This window comes from Nymphalis io, chromosome 26 (assembly GCF_905147045.1).
Source record: "Nymphalis io chromosome 26, ilAglIoxx1.1, whole genome shotgun sequence".
NCBI lineage: Eukaryota > Metazoa > Arthropoda > Insecta > Lepidoptera > Nymphalidae > Nymphalis > Nymphalis io.
This window is the reverse complement of record NC_065913.1, coordinates 6,097,662-6,113,347: the sequence shown is the minus strand read 5'-3', so window position 1 is coordinate 6,113,347 and position 15,686 is coordinate 6,097,662. Positions and strand designations below refer to the sequence as shown.

General features: G+C 33.7%; 1 protein-coding gene across 1 annotated transcript in view; it reads left to right on the top strand.

Moving 5' to 3' along the window:
- The window catches only part of LOC126778443 (nephrin-like), a 337,695-nt gene extending 324,618 nt beyond the window's left edge, over positions 1-13,077 (top strand). The window contains exons 10-22 of the mRNA XM_050501984.1: positions 991-1,135; positions 1,336-1,466; positions 2,020-2,173; positions 4,486-4,580; positions 6,051-6,141; positions 7,557-7,670; positions 7,954-8,066; positions 8,644-8,821; positions 9,608-9,736; positions 10,144-10,233; positions 10,649-11,025; positions 11,939-12,161; positions 12,874-13,077. Of these exons, the coding sequence (XP_050357941.1) occupies positions 991-1,135; positions 1,336-1,466; positions 2,020-2,173; positions 4,486-4,580; positions 6,051-6,141; positions 7,557-7,670; positions 7,954-8,066; positions 8,644-8,821; positions 9,608-9,736; positions 10,144-10,233; positions 10,649-11,025; positions 11,939-12,161; positions 12,874-12,965 (1,932 nt within the window). The 3' untranslated portion in view covers positions 12,966-13,077. The remainder of the gene's footprint in view (positions 1-990; positions 1,136-1,335; positions 1,467-2,019; positions 2,174-4,485; positions 4,581-6,050; positions 6,142-7,556; positions 7,671-7,953; positions 8,067-8,643; positions 8,822-9,607; positions 9,737-10,143; positions 10,234-10,648; positions 11,026-11,938; positions 12,162-12,873) is intronic.
- The last annotated feature ends 2,609 nt before the right edge of the window (positions 13,078-15,686 follow it).

Here is a 15,686-nt window from a genome sequence, read left to right as displayed (position 1 = left end):
GCGTGGTTCAATATAACAGCAATAAACGATAATTTAGCGGCGTACAGGCGGGCTTGCACAAACCCCTGCCATTATAACCTTTGTCTTCGTCTTTCCAATGTCATTAATGACAAAATGAGACAAATATAATATTTATGAATGAGAGAAATTGACCGCAGTACCGTTGACATGTAAAATTAGCGACAAGTTGTTATACACCTGTCCTAAAACTTTCATTTACAATATAATTTGGATGTGTCGAGTTTTGCGTTCTTGTTGGTAACAATTGCTACCGTTTCACTTTTCATTAAAACTTTTGATTGCATTTCGTATTGAAATAAGACTTATAATTAGTCTGTTCTTTTAATTCAATTCAAGTTGATAATAGTTAGTTTAGTTATGATAATAGTTAGTTTTTGGTCTTCCAAAATATTTCCTTATTATCATTATTTGTTATCATCGTCTGATTCTTGATATAATTTTTTTTTTAAATTATAATCTCCGCTTATATGGTACAGTACATTACAGTAAAGTAACAGACTGTTAATGTCCCACTGCTGGGCTAAGGCCTCCTCTCCCTTTTGAGGAGAAGGTTGTGGGAGTATTAGTAACTTTTATAATATAATATTAATATTATAATCTGACCAAACATTTCTGTATCGATGTATTTGCTAACATGGCCCAATGGTGAAGATAAATATCGTGAGGAAACCTGCATGAGTCAGATTTAAATCTGCTACATGTGTATCCATGTATATGTATATGTGCTGTGGAATAAGACTCATACCATCACAGGAGTAGAGGCGGTTTTTGGTAACAGTGAAATTTTTTTTACAAAAATTTCTACTGAAGTGTTGTCCGTTTTTTTGGTGTATATTTTCTTTTATTTCGATTTACGTTACTGGAATGCATTCATCTCTTTATTAGCAGACAGCATCACAATCTAAAATTATAGTAATGAGGCATTTAAAGGCTGTTTCTGTAACTATATTTTATCTCTTATCCCACCAGACGTCTTCAGACGGAAACGTTACAAGCAGCACATTGACCTTCTTGCCCAGTGTAGAGGATGCAGGAAGGGTGATCTCCTGCAGAGCCACACAGCCTGGACAACCACGTTCTGTTAGAGAGGACGGCTTCCAACTGGAAATACAACGTAAGGTTATAGTATATTAACTTTAACATTCATCTTACAAACGGTTAAATTTTTAGAAATATCCCAAGTATCATAAACATATTGTTTTACTGGCCTACTCATCCTTCAGACCGGAATACAACAATAACAAGTATCCATTAAAGATTAGATTCACAAAAAAAACCATTGCTATACAAATGGTAAGATTTTTTTCGTTCTAGATTTGCCAGTGGTCAAGTTAGTGCTTGGAGCAAATTTGGACGCTTCTAAAATGGTGGAAGGTTCCGACGTTTACTTGGATTGCATGGTGCGTGCCAACCCGTGGCATACGCAAGTTTTTTTTACGCACAACGTAAGTACTGAATTTAAATTTTCAATATTCAATATAGAAATATTACAAAGTAAGTCAAAGTAAAGTCAAAGTTATTCCACCTCTTTGCCAATACGTCTTAGTAGATTCACATGTGACTGACTTGTATCCGACACATGCAGGTTTCCTAACGATGTTATCTTTGACCATAAGCACGAGATAAATTATTAACACAAATATAGCACATGGAAACTCAGTGTTGCTTGATCGGTTTTGAATCTGCAATCTTATTAATATTCACGTTTCCTAACCAATTGGTCATCCGCCAGCATGTCCTCTAAGTGGATCTTGCCCAGCAGTGGGACATTTACATATTGTCATATAAAATATATAATACAAAAACGAAAATATCCATGGATTAAACTGAAATGCGCCCACGAAGCTAGTTTGTATATATTATATGGAACTTAATGCCTTATTTGAATAATTAACACGATTACATGACAAGCCTAATTTAATTACTCAATTAATGAACACATGTAAATTATCAAATATAAGAGGTGTTTCCGTGAAATCTGAGTATTTCTGTGGTCAGGGCCAGACTGTACGCGGTGGTGTCGGCGTGGTGGTCGCCAACCAGAGCCTCGTGCTGCAGCGCGTGTCGCGCCGCGCTGCCGGCGCGTACGTGTGCGCGGCACGGAACGCACTGGGGGAGGGAGCCAGCAAGCCACTCGTGCTGGATGTCAAGTGTAAGTGTCCTACTTCGATGTATTGTTTTATTACTTACTAGCTTCTGCCTGCCGCTTTGCCCGCATGTGAGGACAAGGGGTCAGGAGTTAGGTATTATATACACACTTCCAATAATGTAACAGCCTGTGAATGTCCCACTGCTGGGCTAAAGCTCCTTTTTTTTTTTTGAGGAGGAGGTTTGGAGCTTATTCCACCACGCTGTTCCAATGCGGGTTGGTGGAATACAGATGTGGCAGAAATTCAGTGAAATTAAAAACATGCAGGTTTAGTTTCCTCACGATGTTTTCCTTCACCGAAGATGAATTATAAACACAAATTAAGCACATGAAACAAAGTGGTGCGTGCCCGGGTTTGAACCCACGATCATCGGTTAAGATTCACGCCTTCTAACCACTGGGCCATCTCGGCTTTAGTTAGTATATATATTATTCCTAAACCTATTTATAATTCGTCTCGTAGTTGAAAGTAACCATCGTGAGAACACATGCATGCTGGTTGCATGTATCGAATTAAATCATATGAATTTCGGAAATTATATACGTTATACTAACATTACATAGCTATTTCTATTGCTGAAATATGAGTAAATAATCCAAAATGTATAAGCGAAATATTATTGACATAGAGATCAAATATACATAACTTTGGGGAATAATGTTTATATAAATATATGAAACTTCACCACGAAAAATAACATCTCAATGTTTAGTTAAAAATAGTAATTCCATATTGAAAATCCACAGAAAAATTCGTGAAAAGCACACAGTGTAAACGAGCTGATAAAAAACCACGTTTACATTCAGCCCCTGTTCACTCCTCGCTTTGTATTTACTTCCGAAATGCATTTTATTGCACCGTTGAAGGCGGTGCTTGGGTAGTTGACACGAGTAAACAGACTCCCTGTTCTGTTGGAGTGGGCTCATGTAAACTTATTAAACTGTGGTCGTATTTCATGAATGTCCTTTGAAATCGTTTTTCAAAGGTATTTACAAACATTTCGAAATGGATAAAATATCCTTTTAATATTCTCTTTTCATATTGAAAATATTTTGTATCAATATTATTTAATATATAATATATAAAAAACCTCGAATTGGTCTTTTCGAAAATAGAACAACAAATCTTACGAATTGATGTAAATAACTCACTCAATTACTTTTATAAATCGAAATAACACAATTGAATTTCAACAAATCATATCATATCATAAAGTTACCAGTTTATATAATATAAAAAAATAGTATAAGCGAAGCAAAACTGTCTGATATGTATCTTTTATGATTTGATTAGTTAAACTCCATTACGTAAGACGCGGTTGAAAATCTTTTGGCACCATTGACCAAACTGCTACACTTTACCTTAAGCTCCATTTTCACCAAATTAGCACCTACATATTTTTACTACAAATAATACACATATTTCTTGTTTTTTAGGTATTACATATTATTATATTTTTTCATGTATATATATATATTCCGTAACAGCCTGTGAATGTCCCACTGCTGGGCTAAAGGCCTCCTCTCCACTTTTTGAGGAGAAGGTTTGGAGCTTATTCCACCACGCTGCTCCAATGCGGGTTGGTGGATAATACACATGTGGCAGAATTTCAGTGAAATTAGACACTACACACTACACTTTAGATATATATATATATATATATATATATATATATATATATATATTATTATTTATATATATATATATATATATATATATATATATAAATATTATTATTTAATTCTATATGGGGATAGCGACCGTTTAAACCTGCGAAATTGTAACCGGTAATTGGTACCACCCGCAAGACAGGCTTGCTTAGTGCAGAACCACTGTGTTTTTTGTGATTTTTTTTATAGAATAGGAAGGCGAACGAGCATATGGACCACCTGATGGTAAGTGGTCACCAACGCCCTTAGACATTGGCATCGTAAGAAATGTTAACCATCGCTTTCATCGCCAATGCGCCACCAACCTTGGCAACTAAGATGTTATGTCCCTTGTGCCTGTAATTACACTGGCTCACTCATCCTTCAAACCAGAACACAACAATACCAAGTACTGCTGTTTTGTGGTAGAATATCTGATGAGTGGGTGGTACCTACCCAGACGAGCTTGCACAAAGCCCTACCACCAGAAAGATATTGTTAATCTTTTGTGTTAATATATATTTTTTACCTTTCTGTCCACCAAATGGCGGTTTTAAATTAGCGCGTGACTTTTTTTTTAATAACGCTTTTGTAGGGATCAAGGAATCTCGTTAACTATATAATATACTTATCCTACATAGCTTAATAAAAACCGGTATTCACAGATAGCCCTAAATGTAAGTCAGACAAAATGGTGACGATACGAGCAGCCCGCGGAGAGACTGTGGACATCATCTGCGATCTTGATGCTAACCCTAGAGTAAGTGCATTTTAGTAAATAATAATAATAGCTTTATTATTCAGGTATCGAGGCCCATAATTTTGTTAAATTCATTATAATACATAGTCACACATTAATATACATAATATACATACATTAATAATTAGAATTATAGTAGAGACAATAATGAAAAAAGGGAATAAAATTAATCACAAAAATATCAAATGTATAATAATTCATAATTAATTATGTATGAAGCAAATAAACATAATAACAATTAATTAATTAATTTTTTGAGTAAGTTGACCGAAATAAATGATAATATAATAATAATATTCTGGGACATTATTATTCACACACGGCCGCCTGACCCCAAACTAAGCAGAGCTTGTGCTATGGAAACCAGACAACTGATATACTACATATACTACTTTTCTTTTGTAAACACATATAGATAATTACACCCAGGCTCAGGACAAACAGACATGTTCTTGCACACAAATGTCTGTCCTGGGTGGGAATCTAACCCACAACCTTCGGCGTGAAAGGCAAGTATCTACCAACCACGCCGACCGGCCCGTCAACAATCTAATATTCGAACCAAGTTGTTAATGATGATGATAATGACGTCATCAACATGTCAGATCGATGTTTATACTCTGTATTTATCACCAGTCCTGGCGTTTTATATTTCTTAAACCAAAACATAAAAAAAAAACTTTAATGTTTCTATTCAAAATTTATTGATTTTGTATTCTTGACCGCGCTGATTAATCACCTTCCTGTTTTTCCACCCGACGAAATATTTCCAAATCTGTTGTAAATTTCCAATAAATAAAAATTGGCAATTTTTGTCGGTGAAAAATATTTCTGAAATTGCCAACCGTTGAAAAAATATATTCCAGAATAGAAAATTTACTAACTATGACAGGCCTGTGTAACGATAGTTAAAAACAAATGTGAAAATTATGATAATTGGTGCCTTAAATAGTTTTGAACATATATGGTTAACTCGTCAACAAAGATTGTCTCAATGAATATCAGAGTATTAGAGTCCTTAAAACAGTTTCACCACCAGTTTACCACCAGGGTAGAGCTTCGTGCAAGCTCGTCTGGGTAGGTACCACCCATTCATCACATATTCCACTATTAGTATTCCAATATTCGTATTTTTTATAGAATAGGAAGGCAGACGAGCATATGGGCCACCTGGTGGTAAGTGGTCACCAAACGCCCTTAGACATTGGCATTGTAAGAAATGTTAACCGTCGCTTACATCGCCAATGCGCCACCAACCTTGGGAACTAAGACGTTAGTCCTTTGTGCCTGTAATTACACTGGCTCACTCACCCTTCAAACCGAAACACAACAATGCCATGTACTGCTGTTTTGCGGTAGAATATCTGATGAGGGGTTGGTACCTTGCCAGAAGAGCTTGCACGAAGCTCTACCACCAGTAAACTATTAAAGTATCTCATAAAGTATCTCTCTCTTTCTTTATTGTACCAGGAGCCCATAACATATAAGTGGTGGTTTAACAGCACGACACATTCGAAACGTGAACTCAATACATTCAGCGCACAAGAACAAGGCAGCCTTGGTGAGCCATTACATTTATTATCGGTGGTCGAAATAAGTACATTTAATTCGTCAAGTTGCCGAGAAGATTTGAATAACATAGAGTTGCTACAACCTCTTATTCCAAATTACATGTTCTTTGCAATTGAAACACTTTGACCTTAAAGTAATAGTATAAAAATAATTAATTGTGTGTCGATTTGTTAATGAGTTGTTAATTTTACATGTTTTTATTAATTTAGTAACTAATATTTTACTTTAAGTCAATTTATTCTATGAGTCGAAAGGTAGATTATTAGAACAAGTGGTCTTTCATACAAGCATTGTTGAATTTTTATTTCGTCTGTGTTTATTATTAATCTCGTGGTTGGCAGTGAAGGAACCATGGTGAAGCTGTATATGTCGGTTGAATATCTGCCACTTATATATCCACCAAGCTTTTATAATATATATTTCCTAATATCTACTGAATATTATATTCGATATTACACTAAAACTCCGCAATCATTAGCTTCATAATAACTTTAAAGGTAATTTAAAAATCATTAATAATCGAGGTCGAGCTTTGTGAATTTGCGTGATATATATAATTTTTTTAAGCCAATTAGAATAAAATTTATTTTGATTAGATTTTTAAAAAAAGATTATATCGCGCGTAATCGAAATATCATATTTTGGTTCGTAAATCTATGTCAGAGTACCTTTAGTATTAATTTCCTGCCCTTTGTTTACGCCGTTTGTCCTGATTGCCGAGCAACGAATAAAAACCGTTGATAAACCTTTGGTTATTACTTTTGGTCTATGTTCAATTTTTTTTAAATGTAGGCGACTGGCCTTCGTTTTACTAATGATAATTGGTCATTACCATAGGCTGTGAGAACGGTTATTTACCTCATTAATGAACCTCCAACATTGGGAAATAAGATGTTATGTCCCATGTGCCTGTAGTTACTCTAGCTCATCAAACCGAAATACAAAAATACTAAGTATCGTTGTGTTGTATTTGAATATATGATTAGTACATGTGGTGATACTTACCCAGAAAAGCACAAAGCCCGATCACAATGTTCATAAAAGTATAAATAAGTTGTAGCAACTCCATGTTTATCACAAACTATTTCGGTCGTCGTCGTCGAAGTATTTTAATAAACCTATCTTAATATATATATATATATATAAATATATATATATATATATATAGATAATTTAATAATAATAATAAATTATAATATTGGTCATTAAAGACAATTATTACAAGCTTTAATATAAAATATATTATTGTAATAGTTATTAAGTATTATTGACATATACAATATTAATATGAACTTAAAATTTAATTAATATATTTATACCTTATTTACCTTTTTTTTATTTGTTTTGATACCTTATTTATATATATGTATCAAAACGCTTATCTCTAACAATATGGATGTTTAGGTAGATACTTATACATGGTGAACACTTCGATTGACTATGGATGGGTACAATGTGCCGGCATCAACTCAGTGGGTCGACAGGAAACGACTTGCTTGTTCCACATCATACCAGCAGGTTTGTACGGATTGGTGAAACTAGAAATAAATAATTTATTAAAATAAATAAGTAGTAAATATTAATTATATTTTATTTCTCGAATAGATTTGTTCAAATAGTATTTATTTTTATTTACAATGCGCTTAACCATAAACGTAAAATATATCCTTTTGTTGGTTGCGTGTGAGACAGCATATTTTTAGCGATAATGCGACCTTACAATTCCTTAATTCTATATGTCTTATAATATTATTATTTATGTAATTTGTCTGATATCATAAATAAAACATTTTCGTTGTAGAAAAACCTTCTCCAGTGAAAAACTGTGCTATTGGTAACGTAACGCACGAGTCATTGGTACTCATATGTGAGTCTGGACATGATGGCGGGCTGAAGCAAGACTTCCTCCTTCAGGTAAGTGGTATGCACATTCTCTTAAAAATTACAGCATATATAATTTATATAACTATTTGGCAAAGCCCTCCTCTATTATATGACGTCACTCTGCTGCAATTATTTGGTTAAATGAGTGGCGTTTTGGTTGTCTGTCCAATCTTATTTTCAAATAGTGACCGTAGATTTTGAGGGACTGCACTTGCAGTACTGGAAGCAGTTGCGTTTAAAATTGTTTGATATTTTACCACCAATAACAACTTTTAGCTTAAAACTATTTTAAATAATTTTCTCGATGACGCTGTCTTTTGATACAAATTGTATTGAATCAATGATATATTTCTACCTCATGGAATACCTTTTTCTCCGGAACTCTTGCTACCGGATACCGAAATGTAACTGGTTGAATAATATACAAAATTTGCTTAAAACATGTAAATTGGTAATTCGAGATTAATATTAACGAATCTCTCACTGAGTTTTGCTTAAGACTTATTTGCCTTTGAAGTATATAAAGCGTTATATCTTCCTTTTGTAAATAAATAATTATTTTGGATTATGTATTTTGTATCGTACAGCAAAATTTAACCCTTATCAGGTGTTTGACATGGCGACAGGCTCCCTACTACGTAACATGAGCAGCGAAGAACCGCAATTTGCGGTTTGGGGTCTTTCCAGCGACGTAGACATGTCCGTACGAGCGTACAATAGCAAGGGGCCTAGTGAGCCCTTTACACTCTCATCGAGCTTGCTGAAACACCCACAGCGACAAACTGGTTAATATTCGCATAATTTATAATTCATTATCATATTTTTTCAATAATTTTTGGAAAACATTTTTTGTTAAATTATATACAGTTTCACTCAAATATATAAATAACTTATATGGGTTTGTTGTTTTATCGTCTCATTTAAAAGTGCGCCAACTATTTATGAATACTAAAAAAATTTCTTGTTACTAATATCTCGACAGAAATACTTTTTATCGGCTCGACCTGGGATTTAAATCGATGACCTCAGTACATATGTCATTATTGATTTATTTTTCGGAACGGAGTGAAAAATAGTTTTTGAACGAAGTATTGTGCGAAATGAAAGAAAGAAATGAATGGCAACTATCGCTCTCTTGCAACGAGAATAAGGATAATAAGGAAATTAGTAATGTCGTATTTCTTTGCAACAATTTACATTAATAACAATAACAAACCTATTATATACTATAATAACTACTGGTGGTAGGGCTTTGTGCAAGCTCGTCTGGGTAGGTACCACCCACTCATCAGATATTCTACCGCAAAACAGCAGTACTTGGTATTGTTGTGTTCCGGTTTGAAGGGAGATTGAGCCAGTGTAATCACAGGCACAAGGGACATAACATCTGTTCCCAAGGTTGGGGGCGCATTGGTGATGTAAGCGATGGTTAACATTTCCTGCAACGCCAATGTCTATGGGCGTTGGTTACTTACCATCAGGTGGCCCATATGCTCATCCGCCTTCCTATTCTATAAAAAAAAATATAGGTCTTGCAAAATTGTGTTATACTGGCAACATTTAATTTTTAGCTACTTTACCAGTTCGCGTGGAATTAACGACTATTTTAGTCACGGTGCTGTGCACTGTAGCCGGTGTCGCAGCCATCACAGCTGTCTCAGCTTTCGTCTTCTGCTGGAAATACTGCAACAAGAATAATGGTAACAAAACTTTTACGTAAGCCAGCTGTCGCTCGACTTAATCCGCTTGAATTTTATTATTCCCATAGATTTTTAATCTAGCCCATTAATAAAATTAAATCTTTTATTAAAATATATATATCACAAGATTTTTACAGTATATATTTATTTCAAGCATCGTTTATGTGTTTAAAGTTAATTGTATATATTGAATATTACTTTGTTCTATAAATAGCAATAATAAGTATTGTTGTGTTCCGGTTTGAAGGGTGAGTGAGCCAGTGTAATTACAGGACACAAGGGACGTAACACCTTGGTTCCCTAGGTTGCTCGCTCTGGATGTGTAAGGTTAATGTTTCTTACGGCGTTAATGTGTGGTGACAACTAACCATCGGCGAATATTTCATATGAATTGTATTCTTTTGTAGATGAAAATGAAAAGAAAAGACGAAAACAAGAGTCAATACTGGACACACCGCTTACGGATTCGAAGGAATGTGAGAGTGTTGATAGTTTGGGTAAGAAAACTCCTTGATGGAGAAAAATCTATTCAGTTAATACTATTTTCGTAAATCAAAGTCCTGCCTGTGAATGTCTCCTACGGTTGGTGTCAATTCTGCCGCGAACTTCAATGGGGGTTGGGGATAAGCCTTTAATTTATAATATATATAAAATACATACTAATATATATACAATTTAACCTACTTCTTCTATTCCTTATTTTTTGTCCCGATATAATGAAATAATACTTTCAGGAAACAGACGATAATCTTTAAAATAAAATAACCAAAATTCTTTCCTAAAACAGATTACATATCTTCTATGGTTTTTTTTTTCTCCATACTGTCCCAGTTCAAGTAAACACTTTGTATATTTAAATACTATATTTAGATATTTAAATTATTTATTTTAAATAATTTGTATTTATTTCAGATAAAAATCCAGATATTATACCAATAGAGAGTAAAATAAACGATAATTGTTCTACGAAATCATCAGCCACAGATTATAGCGCAATAAGGCCTTTACTTTCAAAGACTGAGAAAGATACTGAAAAATTTGACATTATCTATGATCGTCATTACGAGCTCAACGAAACTTGCGGCCAATACGTCCAAGTGCGTCCAATGGACTTCCGAGGCCAGTACCATGGCTTACACATGCCCAACATCAGCCCAAGTACACACAGCTTCCGACCAACATTGGGTACGTTGCCAAACGTTGGTAACGAATGCCATGCGCCGTGTGATAAAGTTTACGAAAACTGGTTAAAATATAAGAACTCTTTACCATTAAACACGAGTGGCTTGGTAAGTATTTAAGTAAGTATTATTAATAGAAATTAAATCAATTACAATGACAATTAAAAAATACTTGTGATAAACATTGAGTATATTCCAATCGGAGTAGTTATAAACAAAACCCCATTTATTCATATTCCATACTATTTGCCGACAGCTATTTGCACTGCAAACATTTATATATATCATATCTTTATATATAATTTAAATTAACTACTTATATTCAGCTGAGATGGCCCAGTGGTTAGAACGCGTGAATGTTAACCGATGATCATGGGTTCAAACCCGGGCTAGTACCACTGAATTTTCATGTGCTTAATTTGTGTTTATAATTCATCTCGTGCTTGTTGGTGAAGGAAAACATTGTGTGTAAACCATGTGTATTCTACCAATCCGTATTGAGGCAGCATGGTGGAATAAGCTCCAAACCTTATCGTCAAAAGGGAGAGGAGGCCTAAGCCCAGCAGTGGGACATTAACAGGCTGTTACTGTACTTATATTCACTTTAATTTTACTTCCAAATTTCCGATATCATTTCGCCGATATTTTTATTTACTTTACTGTATTTATTTAGTGTTTTTTTATGTACCTTTTAGATATTTCCATGTTATGTCTACGTAAAGATGCAATTGTAATAAAATAATCATAAACTGTATCTTATTTTTAAGTTTCATTGTACGGTTGCAATCAGGTTTGTTGTCTAAATCAAAAAATGAACATCATAATATTCCAGGTCATCAATCAAAAACCAATGATATCAATGGTCAATTTAATGTCAAAGTTGTTAACTTGTCTTTACTTCTTCTGTGGTTCGAGTATATAGGCAGTAATAGACGAACTCGTGTCTATGTATATTATGCAGATTAAAAATACTATGGGGTTTTTTGGCTGTAATGCATACATAAAATATCCATCTTTCCAGCTACCAATGGAGCAGTGTATGCCCGTAGAACCTTATCCACCAGCGTTTTACGGTTCTATCACCAGAAACCCTTTGTGTTCATGGCAGAAATCTGAACTAGAGCCCCTTAGCTCGGAGTCTCGCTCGGTCACGACAAACTATCGCGGGGCATCGCCCCCAGTACGGGTCAACGCGGACAGCAATACCGCTTACTTCAGCAAGAGTTTTCTACCACGGAATACCGGTGAGTTCTATTAAAAATATTCAAAAATACTAAACATTTTTGATCATGTACGTGACTTAAGTAATTGGGACGAAGTTCCTTATCGCACGCTACACTGCAATAAGTAAAACTTCAACGGTCATGGAACTTTGGCTATAGTATGTCTGTGTGCTTACAGGCGTCTATGTAGAAGTGTATTACAGTATAGATGTGTGACGTGCGTGTCAGTCTTATTCGTATATACGTATCATGAGCGTTTTCTCTTAAACGTTCTTAATTTATTTAATTTCGGAAATTGGTTCCAACAGGTTTTCCCACAACACGAATTTTTTTATTATACTATATATTATAGTCCTGCTAAATAATTTTTATAGACGAGCCGGTTGGCGTGGTTAGTAAGATACCTGCCTTTCACGCCGAAGGTTGTGGGTTCGATTCCCACCCAGGACAGACATTTGTGTGCATGAACATGTCTGCTTGTCCTGAGTCTGGGTGTAATTATCTATATAAGTATGCATTTACAAAAGAAAAATAGTATATGTAGTATATCAGTTGTCTGGTTTCCATAGTACGAGCTCTGCTTAGTTTGGGATCAGATGACCGTGTGTGAATAATGTCCCAAGATATTATTATTATTATAGTGTAACTTAAAATTCCTTTTTCAACATTTAAATCAGCTTTTCTGAGTTTTTCTTTTCTAGAACTACTTCTGAATTCGTTCATTTCTTAACAGGAAGCTGCACACAATTAAATATGAATCTACCGGCAATGAGGTCTGAAGTTAGCAACGTTAAAATTATAGCTAGTGATTCGGAATGCAGATGAGAAAGTGAAGATTGCTTAAAGACAAAGTTTTAAGGAATTCAAATCGACTTTGTGAACGATTCTACGTGATTTTTTAGTGATTTAAGTGATGGGGCTGATATTTTATATTAATGTGTTCAATTATTATGTTTAAGATAAGATAAACGATATATTTATTATCAGTAAGTGTAACGAAATCGTTTTTTTTTTTTTTTTGTTTTTTCAACAATTATTATCACATGCTTATATAAGATTGAATTGTCATTTTACAAGATTAAACATAAATGTATTTATTATAGAATTAGTCAATAAGAACCAGAAACTTGCAAGGTACTATTATGATGTCTATTTTCTCCTCCAGTTGACGTAAAGCTTAAGTAGGGAGGGGGGGGTCTATGCATAACGTGCGTCTTTCACATCACTTGCAGTCCGTGTACGTTATTTTAATTTTATTAAATTAATTAATTATTATATAATAATTACATTTATTCACACTATATATCAGAATCAACATAAAAATTATAATATACTAAAACTGCCTCGTTGGGTAGTGGCTTGATATAAAGCAGCCGATTTCGAGGTCTTGGGTTCAAACCCTAGGTCGGGCCGATAAAAAAGTCATCGGGTTTTTTCGTCGAAAATTCTCAGTTAGCCCGGAGTCTGAAAGTTGGATGTCTCCCGTGCCTCGGAAAGCACGTTAAGCCGTTATCGGATTAACGTGCCGGATTGCCCATCAGATTGTGAGAGTGAGAGAATTTAACTTCATCATCGTGTGATAATTCTTGTTAAATAATACTAGTGTCGTTTTTTTATTATTATTTTTGCCCTAAATTATTAAGACTGATTTAAAATATTAATTAAATTAATATTGAATTTCCAAAATATTAGGAACTAAAGTTTGTAATTAAAAGTAAATTTTAAAAATATCAATGTTGCAATGTGAATAAATTATAATGTAAATACTTTAATTTTGATTAAGACAAATAAATGTTGCCATATAGAAGTTAAAATTGAATGTTATAATTATGTAAAATCAATAGCAATATTATGTTTTGTTAAAATTAATGTCACACGTTTAGTTTATTGATAAATAAAGATACGAATTCTTAATATGTTTTATTTCTATTTACTAATTTTTTAAATATGAATTCCTATAATATATTCATTTATTATCTGTGCCCCATAGTTTTACCCGCGTTCATTATTAACTACGACTTATGAAAGGGATGGTTAATATTTCTTACATCGCCAATGTCTATGAGCGATGGTGACCACGACCGCACCACCAGTTGGCATTTTCCCGTCAGCCTACATAAAACATAAAAAAGTGCAACAACAAATATATACATAAACTTTAACAAGTTAAAACGATTTTGATGAAAATATTTATATGAAACTTACAAAAGGCATTTATTAATTTAAAATCACAGTCAGACATTTCAACTTATTGCATAGTGAATATCTCGATGAGTTTGTAAGGGAAATATTGAAGCCGGAAGTGGAGTGTTGTGGTGAGAACCGAAGAGCAGCGGTTTGTCAGTTGTCAAATTGTTTTAATGGTAATTACTTGCGTTAGTTGAAAGTTTTCAAATTAAAGTCATTCGAAATTTAAAGCTGTTTAGTTAATTACTTAAAATGGCATTTGACAATTAAAAAGGCTTATCTAAATATAAAAAAAATCTGAATTGAATAGCTTACATGCAGCATATTTCGAGGTCTTCGGCTTAAATATTGGGTCAAGCCAATAAAAAGTTGTTGGATTTTTCTGTTACTGTCAACATTTAATCATTACGACTTCTAGTATGAACTATCAGTTATTCCAATTGTCCGTCAAGTTCAAAAATCTTACTTAAAGTGAGAAATAACTTAAAAACTGCATTTTAACATGATTGGTATAATTTAGTAAAGATAAGTGGAAGGTCCTTCGATTTATCTGATGTTTTCTACAGACATTTATCTTGAACAGTTAATTCCGAATATCATAGATAAACTCGCATTTAAGTCATATGCATCCAACGATTTTGATAAATCGTGGTGTGTGTTTTCGTTACATTAGAACATCTACGTGATTCTCAGAAAATATCAGTTAATGCATTTTGTTTAGATGCGTTAAAATGTTACAAGACTAATGTTTAATTTACTATAGCAATTTATATTATATACATTCCACTTAGTAAAAATAGTGCAGTAATATAAAACTTCAAATGTTCACAGGTCTTTAAATTGAAAAAAAACCTTACAAATAAACAATTTCATCGCTAAGAACACATTTTATATGTATTTATAATTATAGATTTTTTTTTAATTATAGTTAGGCGGACGAGCATATGGGCCACCTAATGGTAAGTGGTCACCAACGCCCATAGACATTGGCAATGTAAGAAATTTTAACCATCGCTTACATCGCCAATGCACCACCAACCTTTGGACCTAAGATGTTATGTCCCTCGTGCCTGTAATTACACTAACTCACTCACCCTTCAAACCGGAACACAACATACCAAGTATTGCTGTTTTGCGGTAGAATATCTGATGAGTGGGTGGTACGTACCCAGACGAGGCCTTACCTACCACCAGTGATCTCGTTATGTAGTGTCAGATATAATTATGACATGTATATCTTTATTTTATTTTTATTTATTCTTAGACTTATTAACAGAAATTACAATAGTATTACAAATATACATAATAATTAACAATCAATGTTCCTTAATTAAAGAAAAATAAATAATAAACCTTTTT